The sequence below is a fragment of the Eumetopias jubatus genome, unplaced genomic scaffold, assembly GCF_037043125.1.
Source record: "Eumetopias jubatus isolate StellerSeaLion01/CBP00866 unplaced genomic scaffold, mEumJub1_p1.0 scaffold_3, whole genome shotgun sequence".
NCBI lineage: Eukaryota > Metazoa > Chordata > Mammalia > Carnivora > Otariidae > Eumetopias > Eumetopias jubatus.
The window spans coordinates 34,670,007-34,679,393 of NW_028274809.1; the positions used below are offsets into that span (position 1 = coordinate 34,670,007).

The following is a 9,387-nucleotide window of genomic DNA, read 5'->3' on the forward strand; positions in this document are numbered from 1 at the left end:
CTTCTCTGCTCTATCACCATTTCCCTGAGTACATGAGTTCTTAGCATTTTTTTTGTTTGTTTCTAACAAAACAGAATAATAGTTGTCAAAGCTTTTAATTATTTTTTTTTAAGATTTTATGTATTTGACAGAGAGAGACAGTGAGAGAGGGAACACAAGTAGGGAGAGTGGGAGAGGGAGAAGCAGGCTTTCCGCTGAGCAAGGAGCCCGATGCGGGGCTTTATCCCAGGACCCTGGGATCATGATCTGAGCCGAAGGCAGATGCTTAATGACTGAGTCACTTAGGCGCCCCTTTTAATTATTTTTATGTTCCCAGAAACACATGTTTGAAGTCAAGGTTAAGAAAAATTGGTTTCCTGGGTATCCTTATACTACTATTGTTTGGAATTAACATTCTTGAAAATAGAAATTTTAACAATTTCAACTTTAATGAGTTCTTGGTAATATAAAATTGAAAGATTAAAAAGAAAACAATTTCTCCTTAGAAGAACATCTTAGGTTTAATATAAAAGATTGTATTTTCTAGAAAAGTTGGAGAATTATTTACTCATGGATTATTGTTTTTGGTGTATTTCACTTTATGGAATGAATATATAAAAATAAAAATTTCTGGTTACTTTCTGTAATATTTTCTTTGATTTCTATCATAAAATTTATTCATATTCCCAAAGACACATATTTTGAGTTATAATTTAAGAATAAAGTTATCTAAGAGTAAACTTTCTCATATCCTATGAAAAGAAGTATGTTTCAATGAGTTAGTGACTTAGTTATAAATTACAAATAATTAACCAGTCACTGAAGTAACATATCAAAATTCTTATTGTTCAAATCTTTCCAAAGAGTACAGTTACTGATGTATAGCCTGTTGTTCTATATTTACTACGGATAACTAATGTAAATGCTAACTTGGAAATTACTTTTTATTTTTAACACTCTCTCCTGCTCTTTCTTTCTTTCTTTCTTTCTTTCTTTTTCCCCCAAAGCCCTGGGTTCCCTTCGTTATCCTGTGGAAGTAGTGGTAGCAGTTCATCAAACACAGCGGTGAGTTCTCCTGCTGTGTCCTATAGACTCAGCATTGGCGAATCTGTTACCAACCGACGAGATTCCACTATAACCTTCAGTAGCACCACGAGCTTGGCCAAACTTCTACAAGAGCGAGGCATTTCTGCTAAAGTGTATCACAGCCCAGTTTCAGAGAGCCCCCTCCTCCAGCCTATCCCTAAAGCCCTGGCTATTCCTTCTACACCACCAAATTCACCATCTCACTCACCTTGCCCTTCTCCTTTGCCCTTTGAGCCTCGAGTTCATCTCTCCGAAAATTTTTTGGCCTCCCGACCAGCTGAAACATTCCTCCAGGAGATGTATGGTTTGAGACCTACCCGGAACCCTCCTGATGTTGGCCAGCTGAAGATGAACTTAGTGGACAGGCTGAAGAGACTGGGGATAGCCAGAGTGATCAAGACCCCTGATGCACAGGAAAATGGAAGAAGCCAAGAGGCAGAAATTGGTCTTCAAAGACCAGACTCTGCTGTTTATTTAAATTCAGGTAGCAATTTATTGAGTGGACTGAGGAGGAATCAGAGTCTTCCAGTCATGATGGGTAGCTTGGGCACCCCAGTTTGCACAACTTCACGGAAAATGGATATCCTGAAGGAAGACTGAAGTTCAGCAGTTAACTGACCTCTTAAACAAATTAGCACATGAAGGATAGATTTGCACTGATATATGTAGTCTGGTCTGACTGAGAGACAAGGAATGTTGCAGATGGGTTGTGAATGTGGAAAGGGGAAAGTGGAACAATGGAAACAATTGGGACGAGGCCCTAATGAATGAGTCTAATAAATTGAAAGTATAAATGAATGGGTCATGAGTGTTTGGAGGCAGAAAAGGAAGAAAAGTTTAATATACTCCTTCAGTTGGATGTTCCTATCTTGAGAATAAAAAGTGACTGGACAATAAATTCAGTAATATCAAAATATACCAGTTATACTGAACTTGCTAGCACATTTACTTCTAGTAAGCAAAAGCAGCAAGAACCCAGCTTAGGAGATGGGAAGAGAAAGGGAGCAGCTTTGATCATTGCCTATAAAAAGCTGAACTGCAGGGTTGCCAGGCTAAGCCCCATCTGTTACTGAGGCTTTTATGTTTTACCCTGTTAAGGTCTGCTTAAATTACATATCCATCAAATGGTATGTACCCAGCAGTAGCAAACAAGGAATTTTATCTTTTTCATAAAATCAGAGTAGTGGAAACTCCCTTTTGCTTTCTGTTTTCAAGCCTTTGAGCCACTGGGAGCCCAAACACCACCCACATTCCTTTTGTATTTGTGATTAATAAAGGTTCATTTTTAAATTTGTATTTTTATACAATACCTCCAAAAAACCAACATGAATTGGGGGGTAGGTAGGATTTACTTAAGAAGGAAAATATGGATAAGTTGGAACCAAGGAAACTTGTTTTCAGAATATGTCTTTTAGATAAGGACAGTGGCCAAGGCATATGAACACAATTACATGTCTTTCAAATTTCCTCGGAGGCTGGAAGGGGTTAAACCAGAAGTGCAATCAATAGGAATTAGGGAATGTTACGTATTTATGTCTGTATGTTTTTTGTAAGGAAAGTTACTTGCAACTAAACTTTTTCCAAAGTGCTATGCATATTTTTCAGTGAAGATGAGATGTATTTGCACAAAAATTCTCAGGCATATTAAATTATTATAAGCTAAAGTAAAACCCAGGTGCTTGCTTTGAGATTGTGGTTTTTTTAAATGTAAAATTAAAACATCTGTCTTTTTCTTGATATCTGTAGAATTCGAGAATGAACATTTTTAATGGGAAAGTCAAAGCTTCTGCTTTTTTTCCTGGGATTCCTTTTTTTTTTTCTTTACAAATTCTGTGAAATGGCAAAGTAAAACTCATGGGTTAGGTTTCAGCGTTCAGCAGTGTGACACAAGGCTGTGAATTGGGAAGAAACAGATCTGTTTCGCTGAGTGTTGCTGATCAAGGTCTGTTCCTCAGATCACATGGCTTTCTCTACACAGTACAGTTCAGAAAAAAATACCATTATACATTATATGAAAGGCATGATGGAGAAGAAATGAGGGAGGGGGCTAATTATTTTGTTTTTGAAAATGGAAGGCATATTGATCTTTTTGGAGCTTAATTTGCAAATGTTTTGCTCATTTCTTCTGACTTAACTGAAAGGCAGTTTTCTGAAGAATTCTTGGTGAGAGTTTTGCTCCTTTCGTTCCCATTGATACACCTATTCTCATGCCTGAAGAAGGGTCCTTCCTTTCCCCTCTTGAGGTGCCTCTCCTACCTGAAGAAGCTATGTGCTCAAAAGGGTAGAAAAACCAACATGAATGCAGTAGTAAGAATGTGTGAGTTTACCATGCTTTTTAGAAGCTTAATAAAACTTTTCTAAATTTCTTAAAAACAAAAAGTGAAAGTGTCCTCTCCCCTTCTGTCAGTCATGCTGAGGTCATAACATGTTCAGAAAGGATTCCAGCAGGTCCATAAGTGAATGTAAGTGTCCCTGAATGTGGTAGGCACTAACCAGAAGAATTCCTTGTTTAAAGATGTTTAAATTTCCAGAATATTCCAATTCACTTTTTAAAAAAATAGTATTTGGTTTCTACTTCCTAAAGTGACTCTGGGGTGCTTATTTTAGCCAATTCTTAAAGCTTTTTATTTATTCTCTAAGAAAGTAGTCTTCCTGTTGCCAGTTTCCAAGAAACATCAGGAAGTAGGAAAATGTAGGGCCAGAGAGTAGTACAAAGTGTTAAATTATCAGATTTGTGTATCTTATATAAAGAGCTATAAACTAAGCTAGATTTTGGAGTATTCTGTATAATTAGTGTACTTTTTTTTATAACTGATGCTAAAATGATCATTCTGGAGGCAGGGTGAGGGCATATTCACAGCCAAATAAGCACATCTAATTAAAAGAGACCCAGACTTAAGTTTTTGAAAATTGGACTGATGTTACTGTTCTGCCAGAAACATAATGATTGTATCCTGGCACATGCTTGTCTCTAGAAATGAATCTGTTTGAAATTGGGGTTTGCTGTTTTTAAGATTCCACCTAAAATCATTTTTGGTACAGCCTGAGAATCTCTATTATAACAAAGCTGTGCAAAGTATAGTAAGAAGACCTGGAGCCTTGTAGGAAGTTTCTCTTAAGCTTATCTGTTATACTTTCGTCCTGTCACATTTTAGTTTTTCAGTATCAATTGTGTATATACTTTTATGCCACTATAGGAAACTCTAATCTTTTTTTTTCTCCTTCATGAAGGTTCTCAGTGATTATACCTCAGGTATTTCTGAGTATCCTACTATCTATAGGAGGGATACCTTTGTGAGCTCAGAATGACAAGTTTTCCTGAATTATGATGATCCCAAATCTTACGTAAATAGCCTTAGGCTTGGGTCTTAGGGAGAACTTAATGACCGTTAGAGTAGTTTTTTAAAAGATTTTATGCTTTATGTCCTTGGCTTGACATGAATGAACAGACTTCGGCAAAGGGAGGAAATAAAGAGACAGCTCATGACAAGAGCTTATGCTGTAGAAAAGGTGTATTTTATACAGTATTCAAAGTCTGTTCTTTTGTTCTGACCATTCTAGTACATAATTAGTACTTGTTGGTTGCTCACATTGACTTTAGACATCTGCAACGAGAGCTCTCAAGTGTTTAATGGTCCACTCGTTTGATGTCAGATGCCCACAGGCCTATACTCCAAGTGTAACACCGCAGTGTCCACACCCGGGTGGTTGCATTGCAGAGCACAGCTGCCTAGGGGTTGTGGTTCAGTGCCCTCTGGGGCCGCCAGGGAAATACTGTTGTTGGATATCTAGGGCTTGACTTTGTCAAATAGCTCTTTGTGCACCTACCTTTGCTTTGTCAAATGTAAATCAGATAATAAACATGAGTATCTTCTTAAATTTTTATTTGTCTTTCTGTGTTTTTGTCCCAGTTCTCACAGATTATCCTGCATTGAGTCTTTCCTTTCCATTACGTTGGTTTTGGTAGAGAAAACAACCTCTCTTTGCCAAACCAATGCAAAACAAATCAACAGTAGTCATAAGTAGTAAACAGATCTTACTGTATTTTCTGAGATATATTTTTCAAAACGGGATGGAGTGTCTATATTTGCCATATTGTTTCCTTAGCAAAATAACAGCCGCAAAAAGTCATTGCAGATCTTTAATTTGGGAAGACTGAGAAAATGTGAAGCAATTTTTTTCCTAAACTCCACAATTTACTGTTGATGCTCTTAGCTATTTAGAAACTGTTTTCAGCAGACAGTCTCCCCTTTGCTGTCCTGCCTGCTACTCCCTTGTGGTGTAGTCAATAAACTTCTCTCTCTTTTGTTCTGCCTTGGGTGAATTATTTTACCACCCACACCGCTGGCCCCTACCCAACTGGAGCGCCCCACATTTGGTCTTCCCAGATTCTCTGGGAATTTCTTGGAACTTCCCTCAGTGGACCGACTCTAGTAGTCCTTGGGAAACTGAGGATCCAAAGCCCCAGGGGGAACCCACCAGACCGCCCTTGCCCGAAAGGGTGAGGGATTTTTCCTTCTTGCCCTTCAGAGGGACTCCTCCTTCCCTCTCCTTTCTCTTTTCAGCCCCCTGGCGCCCTAATCCTAGTACTTTTCAGACAACTGAAGATCTCTGGCCAGGGCAACTCCCTGATGTGGTCTAAAGGTGTGAAGGTGATCAGGTTGGACTGCTGGTGCCCGTGACAACAAAGGACCCCTTTCCCTTCCTCTCCCACTCCATCTCCTTTGAGGTCTCCATTCCCATTGTGCTTCTTTTGGAATTCCCTCCTTCCCCTTTTCCTTTGTTCCCATGGATCCAGCTGCCATCTTCATCTATAGGCAAAACGCATTCCTATGCTCTGAGTGGTGCATCCTTTCCGCTCCTTTTTCCAACCCGGTCTGGCCACCTGGTGTCCAGCTTTCCCTGTTGCAGAGGATGTCCCAGCAGGGATTTCTATTGCCATTTGCTGCAACCCTCCCCTTGGTGGGATGCCCCAGTAGAGTCAGTCACCCCATATAAGGTTCAGTCCTTTTTCAGGTCAGTGGGATGCCCTGACCGAAAACATTGCAACCATGAGTCAGGAGTTCCATTGCCTTTGGTGGGATACCCCTTTGGGAATCAGCAACCAGTCTTTCCCACTATGGGACAAATTCCCTCTTTTCCTTTGGACTCACTCTTGGGCTATTCTTAAGAAATGGAACAAATGTGATGCCCAAGGCCTGAGAAAAATGTCTCATCTTTTTTATGTAATGTTTCCTGGCCTTAGTACAAACTCCCAGATTAAGAGGTATGGCCCCTCCATGGAACCCTTTCTTACTATTTTCCAGCTTGACCTCTTTTGCCAGAATTCCTCCAAATGGTCAGGAGTCCCACACGTGCGAGCCTTCATGTCATTGTCCCCAAATCCTGACCTCTGCAAAATCTGTAGAATGTGTTTTGCTAGGTTTCATGGCCTTCTGATCCTGCAGATAGCTATCAAACCTGAAACTTTGAGGTTTTGCTGTTAAATGATTAGTTGGATTGAATTCATTGGATAGCTAAGTCATTTTCAAATAAACTCCTAAAGCATTGGTTAATGATGTAGGTCTGTCTCCTTTTGACTTCTTACTGCAGAGAAACTAAAAATACTTGGGTCTGTTGGAAAACATTCTTTGTGCCTTATTGAAAGATTATACTTTGAAAACTGCATGTGCCTAAAAATTATGAAATGTGTTCATAAATTTGCCAATCTAAAGAATTTTGGTGTAATAGTTCACAATTTGTTACTACTTAGTTTTCACTGGAGACTAAGGTTCTAAGTTAAAATTTTGCTATATGTAATTAAGACTGATGGAAATGACAAGGAAAGCAACTCCATATGTAAGAAAGTAGGAGATGTGTAAGAAAGGTGTCAGGAATGAGAATACATTTTTGTTGAGGGAAAAAGAAGGTAATTTTGTCCCAAAATGAGACTACTTATGTGGAGAGAAAAGACTTAGGACAAAATCTGAATACAAAAGAAAGCTGTAGGTCTGTGAAGGGAAAGCTCTAGAAAAGAATTTTATGTGTGGTCAGGATGAACTAAGATTGAAACAAATGGTACCTGAACCCTCTGAAATTCAGAAACTCTCAATGAGTATTCTTTGTTCAATGGCAATTACAATTATTTGCATAAGTCCAGTGAGAATCTATTCTTCTTGTAACAAGATACCATTGGAAACATTGGTTATATTACCAAGGTTTTAACTGGAATGTCATATTTGAGAGAGACATGCATAGACTCAGATATAACCAGACAGCTGTAAGGAATTAAGGTTGACTTTATGAAGCCAATAGAGACCCTTGGAAATGTTGGTCTGGTACCTTGCTTACAGAATTCCCAGCAGCCTTACCAGGTGAGTAAAGAATATCACTTTCTGGGAGGTGCAGGAACCTCAGGATTTGCTGGGGAACCTCGAGAAGAGCAATTTGCCCAAATCTACAGGTATTGCAGGCATGTCTGATGGCAAGCATTTGGTTCGGCTTCTCACCTCAAGAGTCTATTAAAAGTTCAGCCTGCAGATTCCTTGTGAAAAGTTCCAGCAAAGCAAATTTTAAAGGGTCTCTATGGTCAAACACTATTCTTGTTGAACTTATGTAAATAATTAGGGCAAATTTGTTAAAATTGGACTTGTTTTTTGAATGAATTAGTCTTGATTTGGATACAAAATTTAGTGATTTAGTGATATTCCCAGCATCTTTAATTGTGTTTTCTTTCACAAATGAAGAGCAGCAGTAGATGTGTTTAAGTCCCAAAACCTTCTGATGAGGGTAATATTTGAGGGCATTCTGTTGACTTACATCTCAGTTTTTACTACATTAAGTTTGACTTATGCTAGTATCAAGTTTTGTTTTTCATTGGTTTTTATAAAATAAGTACCTAAATGCCATAGAATTTTCAAATGAACAAATGTTGCTGTGCAGGTTTGGTAAAGATGACAAAATACAGCTGCTGGCTGGCAGGCATGAAGAGTTTTATTCTAAGGAAATGAGAGTAAAACACACCAAAGATGTGAGATATTAGCGAAAAATACATAAAAGTCAAATAATTTAAAAAGTGTTCCATAACATTTATTTTTCTTGCCTTCTAGCAAAATCACTAAGTTATTTAAAGGCAAGATTTTCACATTATATTTAAACATTACAACAAAGGGCCAGAAAACTTTACAAAATATTTTAATTTTGTGTAATCCACTACCACTTAAAAAGCTATTTCACCATCTTTCAAGGGACTCTCTAGATACACACAGTTCTATACAATAATATGAAGAAGTAGTGCCATGCTTCATCCATGTTCCATCTAGACTCATACATAGATATATATAAATTTTAAGGTAATCAGAATTCATATTGCAAAATATTCTTCAGCCACAAAATGCAGGTCTTGCAAGTACCACTCCATTATATAAGTACCTGTGGAATTACAAATTAAAACATTAGGGGGCGCCTGGGTGGCATTAGGGGGCGCCTGGGTGGCTCAGTAGATTAAGTGTCTGACTCACTCAGGTCGTGATCTCAGAGTGGTGAGATCAAGCCACCCATGGGACTTCACCCCCAGCTGAGAGTCTGCTTGAAATGCCACTTGATATTCCCTCTGCCCCTCCTCCCACTCGCGGGCGCGTGCACGCAAGCTCCCTCTCTCCACTAAACAGATAAAAGTCTTTAAATAAAAAAATTAAAATGTTAAAAGAAGCGATAAATGGATGCTCGGCACCACTGGAAAACAGTATTTCATTATGCGTGAATCGATGCATCCATACTGACAACTTTTGACAAGCTACCTTTCCTCTCTCCTCGCTGCTGCTGCTCTCATTCCTCCTGAATTCCAAAGCAGTGTCTGTCTCTGACCTTAGCAGCACAACCCAGAAACCTTCCTAGCATTTAAGAAAAAAATTGTATTCTTGAAGTATAGCTGACGCACAATGCTATGGTAGTCTCAGGTCTGCAACACAGTGATTCAACAATCCTATACATTACACAGTGCTCACCAGAAGTGTGGTCACCATACAAGGTTATCACAATGTTATTGGCTATCTTTCCTATGCTGTACTTTATATCCCCGTGACTTATTTCTTTTATTACTGGAAGTTTGTACCTCTTGATTCCCCTCCTCTATTTCGCCCATACCCCATCTCCACCCCTCTGGCAACCACCAGTTTGTTCTCTGTAGTTATGAGTCTGTTTCTGTTTTTGTAAGTTTTGTTTTTTGGATCCCACATTTAAGTGAAATCATATTGTATTTGTCTTTCTCTGAAAAGATTCTCAGCATCACTAATCATTAGGGAAATGCAAATCAAAATCACAATGAAATATCACCTCCCACTT

At 38.7% G+C, this 9,387-nt stretch overlaps 1 protein-coding gene across 2 annotated transcripts in view; it reads left to right on the forward strand.

The window, feature by feature from the left end:
• TRAK2 (trafficking kinesin protein 2) overlaps nucleotides 1-4,944 on the forward strand; it is a 70,412-nt gene extending 65,468 nt beyond the window's left edge. For both annotated transcript variants that reach the window (XM_028125824.2, XM_028125829.2), the window contains exon 16: nucleotides 987-4,944. In XM_028125824.2, coding sequence (XP_027981625.1) covers nucleotides 987-1,665 — 679 coding nt within the window. In that variant the 3' untranslated portion in view covers nucleotides 1,666-4,944. The remainder of the gene's footprint in view (nucleotides 1-986) is intronic.
• The last annotated feature ends 4,443 nt before the right edge of the window (nucleotides 4,945-9,387 follow it).